The following is a 25,643-nucleotide window of genomic DNA, read 5'->3' on the forward strand; positions in this document are numbered from 1 at the left end:
CGGGTGAGCAGGATGTTGTGGCTCACGGTATCGAAGGCTGCACTCAGGTCGAGGAGGATGGGGATATTGAGGGAACCAGTGTCAGCAGAGGTGAGGACTCTCCCAGGTAAGGACTCGCCCGGAATAAACTTTACGTAACTTACGAAACACCAAAGTGACCAAATCAACAAAAGATCGCCATCAAGATATTCGAAGTCTTTAGAAACATAGACCATATAGGACAGTACAACTCTGATTATATTACAGTATGATTAAAATACCAAATAAATCATAGTTTTGAATTTGTTGATGATCATCATCTCATGTACAATATGTCATTTCCTCAATAAAAACAAGAAAGGAAGATGATTCAGCGGATTATTGCGGACATTTGAATTCCCTTGAGACAGAACAAATAAATGATTCATAAACAAGTATGTATTTTGTTATATTTAATAAAATAATGAAAAAAGTCCAAATACAATTGAGATCCATCTCAAATGTTAGGAACAGAGCCACTTCTTCCTCAGAGGATAAAGAGGTCCAGGAACAGCGAACGTCCCACCATGTGGAAGAAAGGGAACAGTCTACTGGCCCTAGGTCTCAGACCTCATCTAAACATCCCCACCATAAACCCCAGTCCTTATCCATTTACAAATCCTCCTTTACCCTTCTGGAATCTCAATCCTAAACATATGTCTCTGTTAAACACGAATAACTATAAAAATACAATTTCACAGAGTAATAGGCAATCAGAGTACAAGACACAATATATGTTTATATATAAATGATTATATGATAATTTGACACAACACGGATCATTGCTTTCTGTTAGTGTGTTTATGGCTGCTTGTGGCAGGCAGCGCTGAGGTACGCTCTGATGGCAGCAGTTACCATGATAGAAACGACTCAACTACATTTAAGCCATGACTGAACTGAACAGGAGAGACTCTCAGACCGGCAGAGGACGCAGAGACGCTGAGGAATCAGACCAGACTGTCAACCCAGCATAGAGAGGTTCAGTGAATGTGGTTCTGAAGGTGTGGAGGTGGATCAGTGTGTCAGAGGAGACTCTGTAGAAGGAGAGAGAGCCAGCAGGATGATCCAGATACACTGCTACTCTACCAGAGGGGGAGGAGGAAGGGAGGTCTGTTATTTTCTTATTGTGCATGACAAAGTAATAACCATCATGCCTCTGAAGCCTCCAGGACTGATCATTCCTTCCAAACTTAACCTTATCTCTGCCCCCCCACCTGCTGATTCCTCTGTAAGCCACTGCTATAAAAACATCTCCGCTCCACTCGACCTCCCAGTAGCAGCGACCAGTCAGAGCTTCTCTACACATCAGCTGAAGCCAGTACCTAAACCTCTCTGGATGATCAGGATATGGCTGCTCCTTCTCCACATGTGTCACCGTCCTGTTGTCTTCAGACAGTTTGAGGTATCTGTTAACTGTGTTTGTGTCCAGCTCCAGTTCACAGGCGTCTGATGGAGAGAACAGCTGCAGGTTATCATCTGTTCATTTATTAACTACATTACTGACGGTAATATTCAGCTTTTTGTCCTCATGTGGACCCGAGGGTGACAGCTGATGCTCCAATTAAGTTAACACAGGTACCTAATACCACCAAAGAGCTCACATTTAGCACCATGTTCACATCTATCATGAAACCGCCGACTGACGTCTGCTACTAAAACATTTCTGTCAGAAAACCCTCTCTGACAGAAATTAGGACAGGCTGTGATTATGAATTGTAGGTTTTTCAACAAGGATTATCTGAGGACGTCTAGAGAAGAAAGCTTCTTAAGGCAACAAAGCTCTTCTATAATATAGACAAATATTTCTATGAGAAGAAGTGAAGAAGTGAAGAAGTGTATTGTTGTGAGTTTTCAGAGTATGTTTAATACTTAAAAACGAAAGTTAGTTATAATCAAATATAATCAATTATATTCTTGTATAACCCACAATGAAAATGCTTCATATTTTAGGTTTTCTATAGTTACAGTATAAACAAAACAAAGTGGTTTGTTTATGTTGAGTTTTCTTCCTCTCCTCTGGCAGCAGTCCACAGGGAGGGGGGGCTTCACACTAGAGAAACACATTAAAGGCCAAAAAGAGGTCATGTCCTTTTTACCTCATATGAAAGGGTGTCTTATCCCATAACAGCTGTGGAACATGTCGGAACATGTTTAGCCTTGTACATTAGTGCGCATGCGCAGTTTTCAACTGAATTGGGTGAAGAGGAGGAGTTTGTTTTTTTGGGTTTTCGATCCAGTTTTTTAGCATAAAGAGACTGGTTTTTTTGAGAGAGCGAGAGAGAGGGGGGTTGACACCTGGTAGACTCTCTCCCGGTAGGCTGTGTGCTTCAGAGCTGGGTAACTAGCTCTCGGTATTGGTTCTGTCAGACGGGGTAAATATCTCTCGATTTTCTTGGTTGTTGGCTGAGTGGAATGATTTGATGAGAGATGTGTTGGTGGATATTATAACCCGCGACCTGTGAGGACCTTCCTTCGAACTCTTGGCGGATGGGAATGTGTTTTTTGACAGGTTAATCCACCGTCTGTGTCGGAAAAAAAGTGTTTGAATATTATAACCCGCGACCTGTAAGGACCTTCCTTCGAACTCTTGGCGGATAGGAATGTGTTTTTGACAGGTTAATCCGCCGTCTGTGTCGGAAAAACGGTATGAAACTGATGTGAATTGAGTTGGTAAAATGAAAAGTTGAATGCGCTTTTTATTGTCACCGGTCTTTTTACGAGGAAATACCTCTAAATTCTATCGGGAGAATTTTAAAATGTCACAACTGAAATGGGCAGTTGAAATTAAAACATTTTGGTAATAAATGTAAGACTGTGAATTAAAGTTTCATTTGAACATGATCACAGCACGGTTTTTTTTTAGTATGATTATAATGTTGTAAAGAGAGAAGGTAAAAACCCTGTATTAGTTTGGACCTATTTTTCTTCAAATAAACTGATCCCACCTTTTGGACTGGGATAATTTAAAAGACACCTGTGCCCTCCTCTCCTGCTTCAAAGGTAAGATTGCACCCTGCCACACACACTTAGGTAGGAGCACACTCCATTTACTGATATCAAAATCCTTCGGGATCGCTTAAACAGATTAAAAAAGAGTTGTCTGAATTGAAACAGCAGTTAATTGAAACCTTGGTTCTTCGGGGGGGTTAGGAAGAGGTGAGATCTTGCTGACGTTGGTGGATCTGAGCCAAGCAGCAACCTTACATAGACTCAATAACTTCGGAAAGGTCAATTAGTAGGTCAGAGTAATTTACCGGAATAAATTATCAGGACCTCTCAATACTCTAAACATGGCGCCCAACGTGGGGCTCTGTGAAAAATAATACTTTTACAGAGTCAAAATACAAGAACCAAAACCACCTAGTGAAAAAAGTCGATGAATACAAATCAGCGAAATACAGGCTGAAAGTCTTGTTAAAATACCTACCCCAAATCCTAGAATATATATAATTAAACCTGAAAGTGTAGTAATTTAAGTTGATACTATTGCACCGGACTGAGGGTTATATTATATCGGATATAGCTGTCTGATTAAAGAAGCTAAAGAAGGTTCATTTTCCCCTAGCCAAATTGAGAAGCCTGTGGTCCCTTTAACACAGGTTTAGGTGGCTAAAGTGAAGTCAGCCGTAGGAGCACTGCTCAGTACTTGTCCAATTACTTTGAAACTTATAGGTAGGACTTGACCAAGAGCTGCGGTTTGAACTTTTGCGTTAAAACATAACGTGGGGAAGAGTTAATGGGAGATTTAATAAAGATAAACATAGGTCTAAAGGTACCTATGCTGTTTAAAAAATGCGAAGCTCGGTACATACAACTCTTAGCTGAGGTACCCGCATGTACTAGCTGAATCCAGAAAGAGAACTTAGAACCAAGTGACGGTATAGTCGGACTGTACACCCGTCGAGAGTAAAGCCTAGGAACTTGCATGTGTATAAAAGAGTGAACTTGAACCCTTTAAAACATTTTTGTGTTGTTTTTTAAAACAAACAAACAAAGATAAATGGCGGACGAGGTTAGAACGCAGTTTTTAATGACTCGGAGCCAACCACACAGGGGGGATACACAGAAGCAAAATCCGGAGCTTCTGCCCGCCCTGGTCAGCTTAGCCCAGACCCACGGGCGTACCGCGACCAAAATACTTTCCTGTCAGACTACCGTTTGACAGAGAGCAACAAGCAGGTGGTATAATGTTTGAGAACCTATCTCCACCATACAGGGATAAAAGCTCAAAAAATGCCATTTAGGAGTATCCCATCTACTACTCCTAGAAAGAAAAGAAAAAACACATTGTTAGACATGATATTCAGGAAAAAGGAATGTTGGAAATAAATAATGTCAAATATTGAAAATCCTAAAACTGGATCAACAAACCATGTTAATAAACCCTGCTAATAGGAAGCTAAAACATGCAGGAGAAATAGCAGTAGCTCTGGCAAAGAGAATAGGTCCTAGCATGCAAGCACAGTGTGATAATATGATAAGGACTATTAAACTGTCAGAAGGCGATGTGGTGATCAGATGACCCACAAATAACGGTTGTTTTGAATGTACTTTTAAGAAAAAACCTATGTGGGAACTATCAGCAGATAATCAAGCCCCAAAAATATCTTCAAAACTAATATGAGAAAGTTTTTGCGAAGCTAAAGCTCAAATACTTTACCAAAATCAACTAAAGTATTTACTTTTGACCCCTGTTTGGGAATGGGATTTTCCGTTACACAACGGAAAACTCAATTCAAGCCTTAAAGAACGCTTTAAGGACAAGTCAATGAGAGTTAAATGTGGTGCTATTTTGCTCATGAAGGAGAATGCACTTTTGGAAAAAAGGTCTCCTCTTTTCTCTGCTCCCGAGGTGCTGCAGAAACACGCAGGACACGGGGTCAAAGACAGGCGTGACCTCTGGAGGGGAAGAACATTTGAGCAGACCACGAAAGACCATTAAAAGTTTTATGGCCTCAGCACAGAGGAAGATCTGGAGATTTTAAGGAACTCTACCAGGCTACCCACCCCCACCCCAGCACAAGGGAAATAGTGTTCCTCTCACCAATGAATAAATCAACTCTTAACCAAGTCGGATCTAAAATAGACATAGCTCCAGTTGTTAAGAAAAGAGGGAGATTCAAAAAATTATCTTAACACCAGAACAATAATATCAAATATCAAAAACCAAAAGAGTATGTTGAGACCCATTCTCAGAAACTAACAATGTGGAGATAAGGAACCAGGGTGATAGAAAATCTGTGTTATTCATGTCCATGACTTGATCAGGAACAGAGGAAGAATTATCACCTGAAGAGAAGCATCTTGCACTTGCATTCAGATTCTATCCAGCCCTGAGGGAAATGTCTCAAGGTACCAAAATGTGCATATACACTCTTTATTTTTCAATATCTGAAGCTACTAAACAAACTGTTCAGGGAGCAAAAACAATGATGAGTAGATGAAGAAAATAGAAGATGATAATGTCTGATCCAGATGTGGGGTGCAGAGGACCTCAGGAAGTAAGCCACAAAGGGAAACATTGAAACCCTTACAGAAAACCGCTGCTCCACAGATAACACTGTTTACAGAGGGGAGTTTGCGGAAAGGTGACCAAGCAGCCACTTGGGCCTTTATAATGAAAACTAATTCAGGTGAAGTACTTTGCAAGCAAAAGGGTGCAATACCAGGTACAGCCTGCTGAGGAAAAGGCCATTTGTTGAGGGACTTCCTTTTGCTAAAAAAGGAAAAATAGCACACATCCGTATTATTACTGATAGTGATTATTGTTAAAAAGTGGGTAAAGAAGAGCTTAATAATTGGGAACAAAGGCAGTTCAAAAATGTGAAAGGTGAAACGCTGACACATGCCCATCTATTGAGGGTCTTATTGCAGAGTTAAAGGCAGGCATGTAGAATGGAATCATGTCCGTAGCCATACAGATAAGATATAATTTAACTATCAGGGTAATAGAGAAGTTTTACCTTGCTTAAAGCACGGGACGAGTTAACCACCGGACTGCCATATTCCCTAGAATATGGAAAAAGGGTGGAAGCATTCACGTACCACCTGAAGAAGCTCCTTAGGTTGTGCGTGAATTACATAGCAGTTTAGGCCATGTGGGCCTATTTCAGATGAGGAAATATTGTCTCCACAATAAAATCCTCTTACCAAAACTGCGATTGCACTTACAACACACATGGTCAACATGTCTTCAATGTGTAGAGGTGGATGGGTTTAAGAAAGTTCACCCTGAGCATCTTCAAATAATAGAGGAAGGACCACTAACCATTTTTAGTGCTGACATAGCAGGTCTTTTTCTGACCCGCACTCCCAGTGGGAATAAGTATTTCCTTGTGACCTTTGATAAATGGAGGGAGTCATAAACATGTTTATCCTCTGACCAGAGCAACTGGAACACAGTGTCTGCTAAAATGGCGGAACATATAAGTATTTTTCCTAAAAACGGAGAAAATAGGAATGGATAATGTCACTCACTTTAAAAATGAGAAAGTTTTTGTCACCCTTGCAGGATAAAGAAATCACACCTATCTGGTCTTTACCGTATAAGTATCAGAAGTTAGAGCAGCCAAAGAGTGGAGTATAAAAAACTGTAAAACAAATTGGGACATTCCAATCAATTTGACAAGGCTGAATATATTCCTATAAGTATGGAAAAGCTACCTATAGGGCAAAGGTCAGGTCATATCTAACTATCACACCTTTTCCATTTAAATTCAGAAATCGTGTATGGGTGACCAGAAAGGGGCGAAGTCCAGAGAAGGGTTAGCTTCAAACTAAATCAGAAGGTTTGGATGCAGTGAAGTCAATTTCTGGGAAAGTAGTTTCACTCCAGAGGAGAGGACCGGTTCACCCGAGCCAACTGAGTTTAGAATCCAGATAGGAATATGACTGCGGCCTACCCATCCACTGTTGATGCTATCAGTCTCACATCACATGACATGTTTTGCACACACACGTGGCAGTTAATGTGTTTTCTTCCACAGGAGAGGATGGCTTTTTGTGGGATCTTCCCGCAATAAGTTAGAATTTGTCTTGGTAAATTCTGTGCCAAGGGATATTTGATAGAGCAAAAGAGGGAATTTAAATCTGAGTAACAAGCAATAGCTCCAATGCAAAGGATTTAGCAGTAGAACTGTTAGAATCTATAGTGAATTATGCAGAAAGATGGCAAGACGAAACTCTGTCTATTAGCATATGGATCATTAGAGCTTGAATGGAGAATACCTCAGTATCAAAGAGGAAATGGAAAATAACCTTTATATTATTTTTCTCATTGTTTTTTAACTTTACACTATTAGTTTTCTTTTCAGTTATTTTTAATTGATATACGCTTACACCCTAAAAAGAGTATTCATTTAAATTAGATTTTTTGAGCACATCTCTCCTTCTTTTTTGCTGGTTCTCACACAGCATGAAGGTGTAGGGCTGTCAGGTCGTTAAACTGATAAGAGTAGATTATGGCCCAGTGCTTTCTGCCATTAGAGGCCAACTGAGTAAGAGGAGAAACAATCACCTTGCTGTATATAGAAATTACAGAGCAATATGGAATACACGACCCCCTTGAGAAAACCCTTGGGGAAGTTTTTATTTTAACTGAAACAACTTTTTATGAATCAGAGAAATGATTTAAACTTGATTTTAGCTATATTTTTGAGATTAATACCTCAGCAATCTACCAAGAGGATTTGAACCTGCCTAGCGGGGAAACTTCAGTCACAGTGCCTCAAGTGAGGCCAAGTAAACTCCTGGACCCAGGAAACCTGTGCAGAAGGACCGGAAGGGGCAAGCGGTGAAAAGGAGGAGACTCGTAAGAGAAAAGAGCGATCTGATTCAGAGGTCTCCCCGGGTGCCCAAGCCAAAAAGATGTCCTTGCTGTCAATAGAAATTCTAGAGGAACATGGAGTACCAGACCCCTTGGAAGGATTCCTGGGGGAAATTGTTTCAAATGAAACAATTATTAATGGATCAGAGGTCGCATACGTGTATGATCATAACTATATGGATGATATTAGTACCTCTGGAATCTACCAAGAGGAATTGAACCAAATCAGCGAAACTACTTCAGGCACAGGGTTTCCAGTAAAGCCAATTCCTGAAACCAGAAAACCGGTGCAGAATGGATCAGCGGCTGAGTCACCTATGACCCCGCCAGAGGAGGAGGACGATTCTTCCAGCTCTGTGGGACAGGCTGCATCTCTACCCGCTGAGCCACTCAGATCGCAGTGGATTTCCCAGAAAAGGATGACGACTACCTGATAACTGCATGGTCAGATATCAGACGCCAGGTAGCAGCAGCCCTACCTACCCCCTGCCACTGGTCCACTTCACCATCTCCAACCCGGTGACTTCGTGCTGGTCAAGGACTTCCGGAGAAAGAGCTGGAAATCCAACCATTGGCAAGGTCCCTACCAGGTGCTTCTCATCACCCAGACAGCGGTCAAGGTCACCGAGAGAGCCACGTGGGTCCACGCCAGCCACTGCAAGGTCGTAGTCACAGGCCAGGAGAGACGGTAGAAACAGACGACAACAAGTGATGTGTCCTAGTCACCAACGAAAGACGACAACAAGTACCACCAACACCACACTGGCACCACATACACCTAATCTCACACTGCACACACAGGATGTCATGAGCACAGCTAAGCTGTTTCATATGCCTCTGGTTCCTCGTTTGTGCTATCATTGTGTGGGGACTCATTGACCTTGTCACAAAGTCATGAGCGATTATTGACGAGGTCTAAAAAATCCATAACAACTGTCGACCGAGTTATCTGGTTTTCGTTTGGAGATGTCGTCCAGCGAAAAACTGCAACCCCTCCATGGTCAGGGTCAAGGATTTACATCAGATAGCAACATGGATTTAGGAGTCTACAACAGATGGGCCCCTCGCCCAAGGACATTCCTGTACGGTACTATGTTTTCGGTGTTTTTTCACACCAGGTTCATCAAAAGGTCGTCCTGATTACACATACTGAAGAACTTTTCATGATATTGATGCGTGGAGTTTTACGGATGTAATATGTATGTGTTTTTACGATTTTATCTGTTGATATTTGATAACTTTGCGTTTGAAAAGAGGGTGTTGAGATCTTCATATGAAGTGAATACTTAAAACGAAAGTTAATTGAGATCATGGTATGAAGTGAATACTTAAAAACGAAAGTTAATTATAAATCATACATGATCAATCATATTCTTGTATAAACCCATAAGGAGAATGCTTCTTGACGGTTTTTGAATATGTATCTATGCTTACAATTGTTTCTGTTGCTATTTGAGAACTTTGCGTTTTGAAAAGAGGGTGTTGTGAGTTTTCATAGTATGTTTAATACTTCAAAACGAAAGTTAGTTATAATCAAATATAATCAATTATATTCTTGTATAACCCACAAGGAAAATGCTTCATATTTTAGGTTTTTCTATAGTTACAGTATAAACAAAACAAAGTGGTTTGTTTAGGTTGAGTTTTCTTCCTCTCCTCTGGCAGCAGTCCACAGGGAGGGGGGGCTTCACACTAGAGAAACACATTAAAGGCCAAAAAGAGGTCATGTCCTTTTTTACCTCATATGAAAGGGTGTCTTATCCCTATAACAGCTGTGGAACATGTCGGGACATGTTTAGCCTTGTACATTAGTGCACATGCGCAGTTTTCAACTGAATTGGGTGAAGAGGAGGAGTTTGTTTTTTTGGGTTTTCGATCTAGTTTTTTAGCATAAAGAGACTGGTTTTTTTGAGAGAGCGAGAGAGAGGGGGGTTGACCCCTGGTAGACTCTCTCCCGGTAGGCTGTGTGCTTCAGAGCTGGGTAACTAGCTCTCGGTATTGGTTCTGTCAGACGGGGTAAATATCTCTCGATTTTCTTGGTTGTTGGCTGAGTGGAATGATTTGATGAGAGATGTGTTGGTGGATATTATAACCCGCGACCTGTGAGGACCTTCCTTCGAACTCTTGGCGGATGGGAATGTGTTTTTTGACAGGTTAATCCGCCGTCTGTGTCGGAAAAAAAGTGTTTGAATATTATAACCCGCGACCTGTAAGGACCTTCCTTCGAACTCTTGGCGGATAGGAATGTGTTTTTGACAGGTTAATCCGCCGTCTGTGTCGGAAAAAAGGTATGAAACTGATGTGAATTGAGTTGGTAAAATGAAAAAGTTGAATGCGCATTTTATTGTCACCGGTCTTTTTACGAGGAAATACCTCTAAATTCTATCGGGAGAATTTTAAAATGTCACAACTGAAATGGGCAGTTGAAATTAAACATTTTGGTAATAAATGTAAGACTGTGAATTAAAGTTTCATATTTGAACATGATCACAGCACGGTTTTTTTTTAGTATGATTATAATGTTGTAAAGAGAGAAGGTAAAAACCCTGTATTAGTTTGGACCTATTTTTCTTCAAATAAACTGATCCCACCTTTTGGACTGGGATAATTTAAAAGACACCTGTGCCCTCCTCTCCTGCTTCAAAGGTAAGATTGCACCCTGCCACACACACTTAGGTAGGAGCACACTCCATTTACTGATATCAAAATCCTTCGGGATCGCTTAAACAGATTAAAAAAGAGTTGTCTGAATTGAAACAGCAGTTAATTGAAACCTTGGTTCTTCGGGAAGTTAGTAGAGGTGAGATCTTGCTGACGTTGGTGGATCTGAGCCAAGCAGCAACCTTACATAGACTCAATAACTTCGGAAAGGTCAATTAGTAGGTCAGAGTCATTTACCGGAATAAATTATCAGGACCTCTCAATACTCTAAACAGTATTTATTAGTTCTGACGGATCACACTGTGTTCACTGTGTTGTGTTTGTGGATCTCCCCTGTGCAGCTCTGAGGAATCAAACTGAAAACACTCACACTTCCTCAGACCAGGTTTCAACCACTGCAGTCCACCATGGTCCATCCTGCAGGAAGAAACACAGTCAGGATCAACTTCATACACCTTCACTCATATCCACCATTAGACAGGAAGCAGAGTCCCTCAGTCAGTGACAGAGACTCAGTCTGTCCGTCTGTCCGTCTGTCCGTCTGTCCGTCTGTCCGTCTGTCCGTCTGTCTGTCTGTCTGTCTGTACCTGAGTGTCTCCAGTCTCCAGAGTGGATCCTCACGTCCAGCAGACAGCAGCTTCTCTCCTGAGTCTCCTGGATGATTGTATCTCAGGTCCAGCTCTCTGAGATGGGAGGGGTTGGAGCTCAGAGCTGAAGCCAGAGAAACACAGCCTTCCCCTGTGACCAGACAGCCTGACAGACTGAACACACACACACACACACACACACACACACACACACACACACACACACAACACACACACACACACACACACACACACACACACACACACACACACACACACACACACACACACACACACACACACACACACACACACACACACACACACACACACACACACACACACACACACACACACACACACACACACACACACACACACACACACACACACACACACACACACACACACACACACACACACACACACACACAGCGCGTTAAAGTATCCGGTCTTCTAAGCTCTCTCAGTCTATCAAATCCAATAGTTTATATATGAACGAAATGAAAGTTTTTAAATAGCTTTTCACTGACCTGAGAGTCTCCAGTTCACAGTGTGGACTCTCCAGTCCAGCAGACAGCAGCTTCACTCCTGAATCCTGCAGGTCGTTGTTACTCAGGTCCAGCTCTCTCAGACTAGAGGACTGGGAGCTGAGGACTGAGGACAGAGCTGCACAGCTTCTCTCTGACAGCTTGCAGCCACTCAGTCTGAGGAGACGATGAGGACAACAGTTATTCAGAAGACAGCAATGTGTTAATAACTGATTCACTAAATCAATGATCTCTGTACTTACAGAGCTTTCCTGGAGGCTTTGACCACTGGCAGCAGCCTCAGAAGAGCCTCCTCTGAAGCAGAGTATTTCTTCAGGTCAAACACGTCCAGATCTTCTCCTGATGTCAGTAAGATGAAGACCAGAGCTGACCACTGAGCAGGAGACAGATTATCTGTGGAGAGACTTCCTGAGCTCAGGTACTGTTGGATCTGCTTCACTAGAGAACGATCATTCAGTTCATTCAGACAGTGGAACAGGTTGATGCTTTGCTCTGCAGAGAGATCCTTGTCCATATTCTTCTTTATGTACTGGACTGTTTTCTGTGTGATCTCTGAGCTACTTCCTGTCTGTGTCACCAGGCCTCTTAGGAGTTTCTGAATGGTATTCAAGCCATTTCTTGTCCATGTCAGCAGGCCTCGTAGGAGTTTCTGATTGGTCTGCAGTGAAAGACCCAGGAGGAAGCGGAGGAACAAGTCCAGGTGTCCGTTTGGACTCTGTAAGGCCTTGTTCACAGCATTCTGGTAGAGATTTGTTAGTTTAGGTTTCACACCAGAATGTTGGAGGGTTGATGGTTCTTCTTTCAGCAGGTTGACTCCAGAGGTGATGAAGGTCAGATGAACATGAAGAGCAGCCAGAAACTCCTGAACGCTCAGATGGACGAAGCAGAACACCTTGTCCTGGTACAGTCCTCTCTCCTCTCTAAAGACCTGTGTGAACACTCCTGAGTACACTGAGGCTGCTCTGATATCGATGCCACACTCTGTCAGGTCGTGATCATAGAAGATCAGGTTGCCTTTCTGCAGCTGCTCAAAAGCCAGTTTCCCCAGAGACTCCATCATCTTCCTGCTCTCTGGACTCCAGTGGGAATGTCTCTCACTTTTTCCATGATACTTGACGTTCTTGACTTTGGACTGGACCACCAGGAAGTGGATGTACATCTCAGTCAGGGTCTTGGGCAGCTCTCCTCTCCCTCTGGTTTTCAACATGTCCTCCAGAACTGAAGCAGAGATCCAGCAGAAGACTGGGATGTGGCACATGATGTGGAGGCTTCGTGAGCTCTTGATGTGGGAGATGATGGTGCCGGCCTGCTTCTGATCTCTGAATCTCTTCCTGAAGTAAACCTCCTTCTGTGGGTCAGTGAACCCTCGGACCTCTGTCACCATGTCCACACACTCAGGAGGGATCTGATTGGCTGCTGCAGGTCGTGTGGTTATCCAGAGGCGAGCAGAGGGAAGCAGCTTCCCCCTGATGAGGTTTGTCAGCAGCACATCCACTGAGGTGGACTCTGTGACATCAGTCAGGATCTGAGTGTTGAGGAAGTCCAGAGGAAGTCGACACTCATCCAGACCGTCAAAGATGAACACGACCGGGAACTGATCGAACCTGCAGATTCCTGCGTCTCTGGTTTCAGGGAAGAAGTGATGAACAAGTTCCACCAAGCTGTACTTGTTCTCTCTCACCACGTTCAGCTCTCTGAAGGTGAATGGAAATATGAACTGGATGTCCTGGTTGGCTTTGCCTTCAGCCCAGTCCAGAGTGAACTTCTGTGTTAAGACTGTTTTCCCAATGCCAGCCACGCCCTTTGTCAGCACTGCCCTGATTGGTGCATCTCTTCCAGGTGAGGCTTTAAAGAGGTCTTCTTGTCTGATGGTTGTTTCTGGTCCGTCTGGTTTCCTGGATGCTGTTTCAATCTGTCTGACCTCATGTTCCTTGTTGACCTCTGCAGACCCCCCCTCTGTGATGTAGAGCTCTGTGTAGATCTGGTTCAGAAGGGTTTGGTTTCCTGCTTTAGCGATGCCCTCAAACACACACTGGAACCTCTCCTTCAGGGTGGATTTGAGTTTACGCTGACACTCTGCAGCAAAGGTTTCTGAAAGAACACACAATCAAAAGATCATTAGGTCACACCGTAACCCTCGCTCTCTGAATAAAATATGAATGAATTCCAACCCATCCATTGAGAGTAGATGAGACATTTATCCAGAGTGTTAAATCTCTATAGCAGGGGTGCCCAACCTTTTTTGAACCAAGAGCTACTTTTAAAGTTGCCAGTCTGCCGAGATCTACCAGTCCAAATAGAAAGACGTAGCCATTACTGACAGCCTCCTACCAGGTAAATACACACTTCTACTTGTATAAAACTGACCTTTGTACGATTAATACTTCATAAAATACTGCAGATCCTTTATCTTACCTCTTTCTAATCTACACAAGTATTTAACTGAAGTTACACAACAGTGTTGTTGATACAGAGTTGGAGTTTATTCACACGTCACTACAGTGAGTAATGTTTTCAAGAAGCATTGAACAGTGCTGCCTCATATGACTCAGGAACAAAAGACTCTGAACCCTTTCTTTGCCATTATATAAAAATAGTGTTGCTACAAAAGTATAAATGAGGCTTCCTAATAAGACAACTCAGATCTGAAGCTACTCAGGAATCTGCTGCCAACGTGCAATAAAAAAGACTAAATTAATCAAACCCTTTTTTTGTTGCATTTTAGTAGAATATAAAAATAAATGCCTTTTAAATAGGATGCAAGCAACACTAGCTTCTTAACCTGAATTGATAATAGACTATAATCAATTTAAGTTTGCATTCTTATACCATTTTGTACAATAATTATAATGAATAAGTTCAAACAAACTAAAACTTACAGCAGATTAATAACGGTATCTAACTTGAGTTTTTATTATATCAAAAACCTGTTGAAATGCTTCTGTTATTTTTACTGTCCCCAAAAAGCGCGTCGGCAGCCTCCAGGAATGCTTCTTTCACAACTTCGCCGTCTTTGAAAGACTTCATGTGTTTCTCAAGAACGTGACTGACACGATAAGATGCTCTGGTCGCAGCCTTGCTCTTGTTGTTGGGCCTGGTGAAAATGGACTGCTGTGCATTTAGCTGTCCTTTCAGGCCCCTCCCCTTTTGGAGCGTAGGGCAGATTTAGGAGAGAGTTCCGTCTCGTAGCGTTTGTGCACTGTTTTGAAATGCCGCTCCTAAATGACCCTTCTTCGATAAAGCCACGCTCGCATTGCAGATGAGACAGATGGACTTTGAATTGGAATAGATACAAAATAATCATCCTCCCACTCGGAGTGTGTATATATTTTGGGCTTTTTTGCTTCTGCCATAAATGTGGTCTTGTGTGTGTGTGGACTGTCACTCCTGTTGACACGGATAACGTCAGCAAAATAGTGCCCACTGCCCACCAGCCACGCCCCCACACATGGGGTCACGCCGGCCAATCACAAAGCTTTGGTGCGTTCAAGTGCATTATTCTGGCACGGGAAGATTATGTTATTGGACATTAACGATAAAACAGAATATTGTTGTTCTATTTTTAGACACATCTCGCGATCGACTGGGAATCTCCCCGCGATCGACCGGTCGATCGCGGGGAGATTCCCAGATCGACTGGTTGGGCACCCCTGCTCTATAGAAATCCTCTTACTGCTCTGCAGACGCTCAGCCAGCTCCTCCTGCTTCATGCTCCTCAGGAAGTGCAGTGTGATGTTCAGAAATGCCTCTCTGCTCTTCCTCTGCTCTTCATCCTCAGCCTCCAACACCTCCTCATCCTCACTCTGAGTCTCTAAGCCTTCTGGGTAATCTGAACTCAGAGCCTTCTGGATCTTCTTCAGCTCGTTCTTCACAAAAGTGACGATGTGGTCCTCCAGCAGCTGGAACAGGTTGATAAACATTGATCAGATTAATATCGTTAAAACAAAGTTATTATAATCAAATATAATATTGTATAATCCACAATGTAAAATGCATTATATTATATGTTGGTCTATGTTTAGAAAGTGTAAACTAGGAGTGATCGATGGAGTAAGACGCAACTTTTAGGAGCTCCTGCAACATGCTCTGAAATGTGATTACAGGCACATTATTTATGAGATAGTTCTTGGTGTAAGAGTATTTAAAAGTTTAATCTCGACTTTTTGATGACCAACATGCCTTTTAAAGCCAAAAGTACGAATAATTTGTCCGCCCCGTCTCAGAGGCCTGCTCCCCACGCTGCATCCTCGCCTCCGAGTGATCCCTCCTCCCTTCGCAGCGTAGCTGTGGGGCCCGCTGTCCCCCCCGATTTCAAGGAGGAGATGCTCGCTTCACTCCGTACTGAGATGGCGGCTGAGCTCCATGGCCCCGAAGGACAACTTATCATCCATCAAGGCAGAGCTACAAACAGTGATGGCGGATTTAAGTGTCAGTATTACGAATATCAAGTCTGATGTGAGTTTCTTGAAATCTACCGTAGAGGAAATGGAAACTTCGCTCTCGACCTGCACTGATGACATCTCTACACTGCAGGCTAAAGTGGAGCACCTGTCCGCTGAACTGGAGAGAGTGGATAATAAGTGCAAAGATCTCGAGGCCAGATCACGGCGTAACAACGTAAGGATCGTGGGTGTACCGGAAGAAACAACCATCACTAACACAACTGCCGCTATTTCCACTCTGCTTAAAGAGGCTTTTAAGCTGGAGAAAGAGCCACTTCTGGACCGCGCCCACCGCACCCTCCAGCCGAAGCCGAGACCTGGCGAGCGCCCCCGCACCATAAATGCCCGACTTCACTACCATGCGGACTGTGTTGATATCTTGCGGAGAGCCAGAGCACAAAAACGGATCAAGATCGGGGACTTTGTCATCTCCATATTCCCTGACCACACCTCGAGGACAGCCCGTGCCCGTGCCCGTGCCCGTGCTGCCTTCAATGACGTCCGCCGTCAGCTCCGTGAGATACCGGGGATACGTTTTGGTCTGCTTTACCCAGCGCGACTCCACATTACCCATGGCGGTACCGAGAGGCAGTTTAATTCACCGGATGACGCCGAGACATTCATTAAGACACTGGTCAAGTAAGGGATCTCTTAACACACCATGATGAACACCTCTGGAACAATTATTTACTCTTTATTTTACTTAAATCCATACACCAAGTTCTCTGTATGTGGAAGTTGATCTGGTTATAAGTGCCTTGCTCTATATCAATCTCAAGTTTGCAGGAGCTTAACCTAAGTGTACCTAAGTTTAGCTTTCACTATTAGGTCACAAGCTGTTAGCCATAGGAATTTGACTCCTCGTGGAGTTAGCACTGGGTTCTCCATCGTTTGGGGATGGGGTCGATGTAAGTGCTATGGGATGGGTGGGAGGGGCTGGGATTGTTTACTGTGTGTTTTTATATTTTATTTAATTTATTTTTTCTATTGCTTTGTTTCCCTCTATGTCTCTTTCGGGGTGGTGCTTCATAGTCAGTTCTCTCTTTATAGAAAGTCCTCAGTAAATGTCCACCAATACTAGCAATTTAGGAATGGCTCCTACTGGCTCACCAGTGAAGTTTGTAAGCTGGAACATTAAAGGTATGGACAGAGACATTAACATGACATTAAGGATTTTGGGAGATGGCCCTGTTAGCTTAGATGGCCCTGTGGGCCCTGTGGGCCATCTAAGCTAATTTACAGATGGCCCTGAGCCCAATAGAGATTGCCCTGAAAAAATGCGCGCGGACGAAATGACGCACGAAGGGTTTGGGACATTAGATTTGTGCAGGTCTTAGATGCTGTCTGGTGCATTCTCTAGACTGAATTATAAGATGAACCACCACAATATTATATTGTACAATTTCAATTGTATTCTTCATTTCACTTGTTTGTTTGTTCTTGTTTGTGTTTGCTCACTTGCATGCCCTGCATAGCTTTAAGAAACACTTAAGTTGTTGGTCAAGACACTTTCCATCTGATGAAGGCAAATGCCTTCCAGATGGAAACAAGTAGAAAACATTACATTCAGTTATAACTGCCAAAACAAACATTATTTACACTATTATGCCCCCTGTTAAAAATGTTCGTAATGTTATCTACTGTGAGTTGGTCGAACGAATGCCTCCTCATCCGGAAGCTGACCGAGCAGACCCGAGCAGCAGTCGAGAGGAGCCGAGCGCATCCGCGCAGCACAGAGTTCCCGTTAGCCGGCAAATCTAAATCTCTTCGGTCAAAATCATTTCCCTTTAGCGCAATACCGCTTCAGTTGGGCCACTTATGTGACAGACAAGAAGAGTATGTGACAGACATGAAGAGTCAATTCTAATGTCTAACACTTAATGTGGAGAAAGAGATGTCCTGGATGGGTTGATTGTGCGTTGATCTGTTGGTAATGCCTCGGGGTTCCGGTGGGCATGTAAACAAATGCATAATGCTGCGCTATACTTTGTGGCCTCACCCGGTTGCATAGCAACGCTTATTGTTTAGGTGTCTTTTAATAAGCAGGTAGTCATATCATTAGCTAGAACTAGCTGGATCTGATCGATATGGACATAAACGAGAGTCTAATCTGACGGGAGAGAGAGATCAGCTGACGAGTCGACACGCAGCTCTGCATGATCACATGCAGCGGTGAGCGGACAAAACACACTTCAGGTTAGAATATCACACGTAGCTATTTTAATGACCTCTCAAACTACCGTAACTAGTTATAGATATGTTTAGTTTTACTGTCGGGTCACTCATTACTGGATCCGAGAGCTGCATGATACTGGCATAATAGATTACACGATCGGGCAACCAGCAGGTGAGGCTTCATTGCCCGAGCTAAATACTAGATGGCCCCGGGCCATCGGGCAGTCCTTGATGTCGAGCCCTGTATGGGGAGCCCCTTGAAGAGATCCAGGGTATTTGCTCTTCTGAAACGACTTAATGCAGACATAATGTTTCTACAAGAAACCCATATGCGCTCCACAGACCAGGTCAGGCTTAAGTGTCCATGGGTTTCTGAGGTGTTCCATTCAAACTTCAACTCTAAGTACAGAGGGGTTGCCATTTGAATTGGTAAGTCTGTTAATTTCACATCTTCCAAGTGTATAGCGGATGACAATGGCAGATATTTAATGATCTCAGGCACGCTGTTTCATGTTCCTGTATTGTTAGTCAATATGTATGCCCCAAATTTTGATAACCCACACTTCATGAACAAGCTTTTTGAATGTCTTCCGTCACTGCATAATAACCTGCTTATATTTGGAGGGGATATGAACCTCGTTGTCGATCCCAGTCTAGATCGTTCTTCTCCTAAAACACTGACCGCATCACTCATGTCAAAAACTCTTTCTGACTTCATGTCCAAGAACGGCTGCGTTGACCCCGGTTGACCCCTGGAGATTCATTAAGGAATATTCCTTCTTTTCTCATATGCACAAATCCTTTTCTCGAATTGATTATTTCTTCATCGATGCCAAACTTATTACCAAAGTGTCGTCAGTTAAATAACACCCTATTGTAATTTCCGACCACGCTCCTCTTTCTCTGGATATTTGGATTTCACCGCAACCACGATACTCAACGCCGTGGAGGTTTAATACTTTGCTGTTGTCAGATGACACATTTAATAAATTGATTGCAACTTCAATTGATGATTTTATTACAAACAATCAAAACGACAATGAACCCATGTCTTGTTCTCTGCTGTGGGAATCGTTAAAAGCCTACGGGGCCAAATCATCTCTTATTCTGCGCAGTTAAATAAAACTCGTTCTGCCAAAATTAAAGATATATCATGCAAGATAAAAAAAATAGATCAGCAATTAGCCATTTGTCTCTCTCCCAATTTACACAAAGATCGAGTTGAATTACAGACGGAATTTGATCTCATAACAACTACTGATGCAGAGCGCCTTCTTTTACGCTCACGTTCAACGTATTATGAGCATGGTGATAAGGCGAGCCACCAATTGCGTCGTCAGGCAGCCTCACGTATAATCCTCCAGATAAAAGATTCATCAGGCACGGTGCTTACCGATCCTAGTACCATTAACTCAGTCTTTGGCTCATTCTATTCTTCTCTATACAAGTCTGAATCGCCATCCGACACTTCTGAGATGGGCGCTTTCTTTGACAATCTCAATTTCCCTACTATAGGTCCTGGTGTTTCAAAAGAACTTGATTCTCCATTAACCTCAGATGAGATCTCCCACAGCATATTCCTTCTCCCATACACCCAGACCCACTGGCAGAGGAGGTGGCACTGGTCTCCTGCTCTCTCCCAAATGGAGCTTTTCCCTCTTCAAGCTACCTAACTTCACTCCTTCCACCTTTGAATTCCATGCCGTCACAGTAACCCATCCTATACAGTTAACCATTGTTGTTCTCTACCGTCCACCAGGCGCCTTGGGGGACTTCTTGGAGGAATTAGATCATCTCCTCTCACACATCCCTGAAACTGGCCCTCCCGCTGTACTTCTCGGAGACTTCAACCTCCAGACGGGGAAGATAGACAAACTAACATCTCTGTTAACCGCCTTTGCTTTCTCACTGTCTCCTTCCCCACAAACTCATAAAGCTGGCAATGTCCTTGATCTCATATTCTCAAGGAACTGCGCTACTTCTAACCTCTCTGTAAACCCGCTCCACACATCCGATCACTTCTTCATTTCATTCTCTCTACCCCTTTCCAAACATAACAAACTAATCTCTTCTCATCCTGCACCTGTCCGCCGTAACCTTCGTTCCCTCTCCCCCTCTACCTTTGTCTCATCGGTGCTCTCAGCCCTCCCTTCCTCGGACTCGTTCCAACTACTACCTCCAAACTCTGCTGCAGAATCTCTCCTCTCTACTCTCTCATCCACTCTGGACTCGCTCTGTCCTCTCACATCTCTGCAGGCTCGTCAGTCCCCTCCTGCTCCCTGGCTAAATGATGCACTGCGTGCTAATAGAACCGTCCTTAGGGCAGCAGAGCGGAAACGGTGGAAATCCAAACACCGTGACGACCTCCTAACCTATCAAGCTCTCCTCTCCTCTTTCTCTGCTTCGATCTCTCAGGCAAAAAGCACTTTCTTTCAAGATAAGATCCAATCTTCCTATTCCAATCCCAAAAAACTATTTTCCATCTTCTCCTCCCTCTTGGACCCTCCAAAAGCTCCTCCCCCCTCCTCACTTCTGTCAAGCGACTTTGTTACCCACTTTGAAAAAAGGTTAATGATATTCGCTCTTCTTTTTCTGACTCACCTTTACTCACCGCTGGGTCACCAGACCCTCCTTCCACCAACACACTAACCTCCTTTTCCCCTCTCTCTCCAAGTGAGGTTCTTACCCTCATTACCTCTGCCCGCCCTACCACCTGTCCTCTGGACCCTATCCCTTCAAACCTCCTTCAGACTATCGCTCCTGATATTCTACCGTTTCTCTCCCATTTCATCAACACTTCTCTAACTTCTGGTCACTTTCCAAACAGTCTCAAGGAGGCAAGAGTAAACCCTCTCCTAAAGAAACCCACTCTCAACCCGTCTGATGTTATAAACTACAGGCCTGTCTCTCTCCTCCCGTTCCTGTCTAAATCACTTGAACGCGCTGTCTTTAAACAACTCTCCTGTTATCTCCATCAGAACAACCTTCTGGATCCGCACCAGTCTGGTTTCAAGGCAGGTCACTCCACAGAAACTGCTCTCATTGCTGTCTCTGAGGAACTGCACACTGCCAAAACTGCATCCCTCTCCTCTGTCATCATCCTGTTGGACCTGTCTGATGCATTCGACACGGTGAATCATCAGATCCTCTTTCACACTCTCCAAAAACTTGGAGTTTCAGGCTCTGCACTTTCCCTCCTCACCTCATACCTCAAAGACCGCACCTACAGGGTTACTTGGAGAGGGTCTGAGTCCGACCCTTGTCAATTAACTACAGGGGTCCCTCAGGGCTCTGTTCTTGGTCCCCTCCTCTTCTCCCTGTACACAAACTCGCTCGGATCAGTCATTAGCCCGCATGGTTTTTCCTACCACTGCTACGCTGACGACACCCAATTAATTCTGTCCTTTCCCCGCTCAGAGACCCAGGTCGTCGCACGCATCTCTGCTTGTCTAGCTGACATCTCTCAGTGGATGTCTGCTCATCACCTCAAGCTCAACCTTGACAAGACTGAGCTGCTCTTCCTTCCGGGAAAAGATTGTCCCACTCTTGACCTAACAATCAACATCGGCACCTCAGTTGTTTCCCCGACTCAGACTGCAAGGAATCTGGGTGTGACCCTAGATAACAACCTGTCCTTCACTGCAAACATCGCTGCTACAACCCGCTGCTGCAGATACACGCTTTACAACATCAGGAGGATGCGTCCCCAGCTGACCCAGAAAGCGACTCAGGTTCTGGTCCAGGCTCTCGTCATCTCACGCCTAGACTACTGCAACTCCCTCCTGGCTGGTCTACCTGCATGTGCCATCCGACCTCTGCAGCTCATCCAGAATGCAGCGGCTCGTCTGGTCTTCAACCTTCCTAAATGTTCCCACACCACTCCGCTCCTCCGCTCCCTTCACTGGCTTCCGGTAACTGCTAGAATCCACTTCAAGACACTGGTACTTGCTTACCATGCTGTGAATGGATCTGGCCCTTCGTATATCCAGGACTTGGTTAAACCGTACACCCCAGCGCGTGCACTACGCTCTGCATCAGCCAAACGACTCGTTGCGCCCTCGCTGCGAGGGGGACCCAAGTTACCATCGGCAGAAACACGTGGGTTTGCTATCCTGGCTCCAAGATGGTGGAATGAGCTCCCCATTGACATCAGGACGGCAGATAGCTTGCACATCTTCCGGCGCAAACTGAAAACTCATCTCTTTCGGCTCCACTTCGAGCGATAGAACTATTAACGAAGCACTTATATACTAATAAAGGACTGGCTTATCTAAAGCCAGTTGAGTAGCACTTGAAATGTTTGGCTCTATGAAACCTGATGTACTTTATGATTCTGTTTTCTTCAAGGTTGTGTCTTCCTGGTCGAATGTACTTATTGTAAGTCGCTTTGGATAAAAGCCTCAGCTAAGTGCAATAATAAATGTGGATGCGAAAATACTTGCTAAGGCTTTGGCACGTCGATTAGAAAATATTCTCCCAACCATAGTTTCTGAAGAACAAACTGGATTTATAAAGGGACGTCAACTATTTTACAATGTCCGCACCTTTTTAAATATGATCTACTCCAAAAACACCGCTACGACCCCTGAAGTAGTGATCTCACTTGATGCAGAAAAAGCATTCGATAGGGTTGAGTGGGACTATTTACTTACTGTACTGAGTACATTTGGGCTGGGTGATATATTTATTTCATGGATACGCCTTCTTTATACATCCCCACAAGCTAGTATTTCCACTAATGGCGTTCAATCTTCTTATATTACTTTATCCAGAGGAACCCGTCAGGGATGTCCACTATCTCCTTTGCTTTTTGCGTTAGCCATAGAGCCTTTGTCAATATATCTGAGGACCTCAACCACTTTCACTGGGATATCGCGGCTGGGGATGGAATTTAAATTGTCCCTGTACTCGGATGATTTATTGTTGTATGTCTCAAGCCCCAGTAACTCTATACCAGCAATTTTATCTTTTCTTACGAAATTTGGTTCATTCTCAGGTTACAAAGTTGTCACGATCTGTCTTTATGGTGTTTTGTCTTGTCTTGTTTCATGTTTTATGTTGAAAGGTCTTCACTTCCTGTCTTGCCTGTTTCTGTCTGCGTTGTGTCTTGTTTAAATCTGTCTGTGGTTCCCGGTCGTTAGTTTCCCTGGTGTGTCTAATTTACCCGATTGTGTTCACCTGGTGTCCCTGTGTTTTCTCCTCCCTCCTCACCTGTGTCTTGTTTCTGTGATTAGTCTTGTGTGTATTTAAGTTCTGGTTTTTCTGTCTGTCTTTGTCGGTTCGTCTTTTGTCATGACTTGTTCGTCGGTGAGTGTTCTGTTTTGTCGTTGTTTAGCACCTAGCCTTGAAATAAAGGAATTGTCACTTTATTCTGCATTTGGGTCCTACCTGCTTCACACACCGTGACAGAACGAACCAACCACAAAATGGACCCAGCAGATGATTCATGGGAGGTAGAATTACAGCATTTAACCTTCTATCTGGCTTGCTGCTTCGATTGGTGGAAGGGAGCGTCCAGTGTTCGGCAGAAGAGGGCCGCTCTGGTAGAGGCGCTCCGGTTGGCAGCAGAGAAGCCATGTTTTGTTGAGTTTTTACCTGACTGGATTTTGGACTTCCTTCAAGCATGTGATTCCAGGCATGCTAGCTCCCTGTCTCCCAATTCCCAACCTGGCACCATACGCCTTGGTGGGTTCCGCCTGAAGTCAACCCGTGCTTCTGCCCCAGTTCCTGCTCCTGTCCAGGAGTCGTATTCCGGAACTCGTCAGGCTTATGGAGGTCCACGGAGTATTCAGGAGGCTGCTAAGAGGAGTCGTCGCAAGGCCAGGCTAGCAGCCCGAGACCCAGCAGCCATGGTACCGTGCTCCAGTACCATCCCACATAGCCATGGATCCGTGTTCCGGTTCCTTGCCCAGCAGCCATTGTTCCGGCTCCAGTGCCGGCCCCAGCAGCCATGTTTCCGGCTCCAAAACCGGCCCACACAGCCATGATCCAGGCTTCAGCTCCGGACCTTACAGCCATGTTTCCGGCTCCAGAACTGGATCTTACAACCGTGGTCCCTGCACCAGAGCTGGCCCATACAGCCATGGTTCCGGCCCCAGTTCCAGCCATGATTCTGGCTCAAGTACCGGGCCCAGCAGCCATGGTTCCGGCCCCAGTTCCAGCCATGGTTCCGGCTCAAGTACCGGCTCCAGCAGTCATGGTCCCGACTCCAGCACCTCGTCTCCTGCTGGCTCCCCAGCCGACGCCAGCTCCCCGAGTCTTGTCGGCGTACCGGCCGACTCCAGCACCTCGTCTCCTGCTGGCTCCCCAGACGACGCCAGCTCCCCATGTCCTGTCGGCGTACCGACCGACACAAGTCCCCTCTCAAGTCCCCTCTCAAGTCCCCTCTCAAGTTCCTACCCGAGTCCCCTCTCAAGTTCCTACCCGAGTTCCCTCTCGGGTCCCCTCTCGAGTCCCCTCTCCAGTCCCCTCTCGAGTTCCCTCTCCAGTCCCCTCTCGAGTTCCCTCTCCAGTCCCCTCTCGAGTCCCCTCTCGAGTCTCCTCTCAAGTCCCTTCTCGAGTCCCCTCTCAAGTCTCCTCTCCAATTCCCTCTCCAGTTCCCTCTCAGGTCCCCTCTCGAGTCCCTTCTCGAGTCCCCTCTCTAGTCACCTCTCAAGTTCCTACCCGAGTCCCCTCTCCAGTTCCCTCTCGAGTTCCCTCCTTTAGTCCCTCCTTTAGTCCCCTCTCTAGTCCCTCCTTTAGTCCCCTCTCTAGTCCCTCCTCTAGTTCCCCTCTCGAGTTCCCTTCTCTAGTTCCTCCTCTAGTTCCTCCTCTAGTCCCTCCTCTAGTCCCCTCTCGAGTCCCCTCTCTAGTTCCCCCTCTCGAGTCTCCTCTCGAGTCCCCTCTCGAGTTCCCCCTTGGTTCCCCTCTCGAGTCTCCTCTCGAGTCTCCTCTCGAGTCACGTCTCAAGTCCCTACCCAATGTCCTGGGTCCATTGGAGGTTCCGCTGGGGGTCCTGCCAACTCCATGGTCCTGTCCCGTTGGAGGCCCCGTCGACTACTCCTCTGCCGGGGGTCCTACCAATCGTATGTCTGTCCCGTGGAGATCCCGCCGTGTACTCTCCTGCCGGGGGCCCTGCCAACCCTTTGTCCTGTCCCGTTGGAGGTCCCCGCCGTCTACTCTCCTGCCGGGGTCCTGCCAACCCTTTGTCCTGTCTCGTTGAGGTCCCGCCGTCTACTCTCCTGCCGGGGGTCCTGCTAACCCCTTGTCCTGTTCCGTGGAGGCCCCACCATCCTCTGTCTCGCCGGGGGTCCTGCCAATCCCGTGTCCTGGTCCTCTTCCGTGGGGGAATCCTGCCGAGGCCTGTTCCACCAGCTCCGGTTCCTGTCCGGCCGACACCGGGTCC

The 25,643-nt window shown here is 45.0% G+C and overlaps 1 protein-coding gene across 8 annotated transcripts in view; it reads right to left on the bottom strand.

Annotated features, from left to right (window-relative positions):
• Positions 1-416: 416 nt before the first annotated feature.
• LOC117553095 (NLR family CARD domain-containing protein 3-like) overlaps positions 417-25,643 on the bottom strand; it is a 33,243-nt gene continuing 8,016 nt past the window's right edge. For 7 of the 8 annotated variants that reach the window (XM_034226876.1, XM_034226879.1, XM_034226880.1 and 4 more), the window contains 6 exons: positions 15,316-15,541; positions 11,885-13,733; positions 11,625-11,798; positions 11,092-11,265; positions 10,875-10,921; positions 417-1,464 (listed from right to left, as the gene is read on the bottom strand). In XM_034226876.1, coding sequence (XP_034082767.1) covers positions 932-1,464; positions 10,875-10,921; positions 11,092-11,265; positions 11,625-11,798; positions 11,885-13,733; positions 15,316-15,541 — 3,003 coding nt within the window. In that variant the 3' untranslated portion in view covers positions 417-931. The remainder of the gene's footprint in view (positions 1,465-10,874; positions 10,922-11,091; positions 11,266-11,624; positions 11,799-11,884; positions 13,734-15,315; positions 15,542-25,643) is intronic. The other variant, XM_034226881.1, reaches the window with a different exon arrangement.

Source organism: Gymnodraco acuticeps, unplaced genomic scaffold, assembly GCF_902827175.1.
Source record: "Gymnodraco acuticeps unplaced genomic scaffold, fGymAcu1.1, whole genome shotgun sequence".
Taxonomy (NCBI): Eukaryota; Metazoa; Chordata; class Actinopteri; order Perciformes; family Bathydraconidae; genus Gymnodraco; species Gymnodraco acuticeps.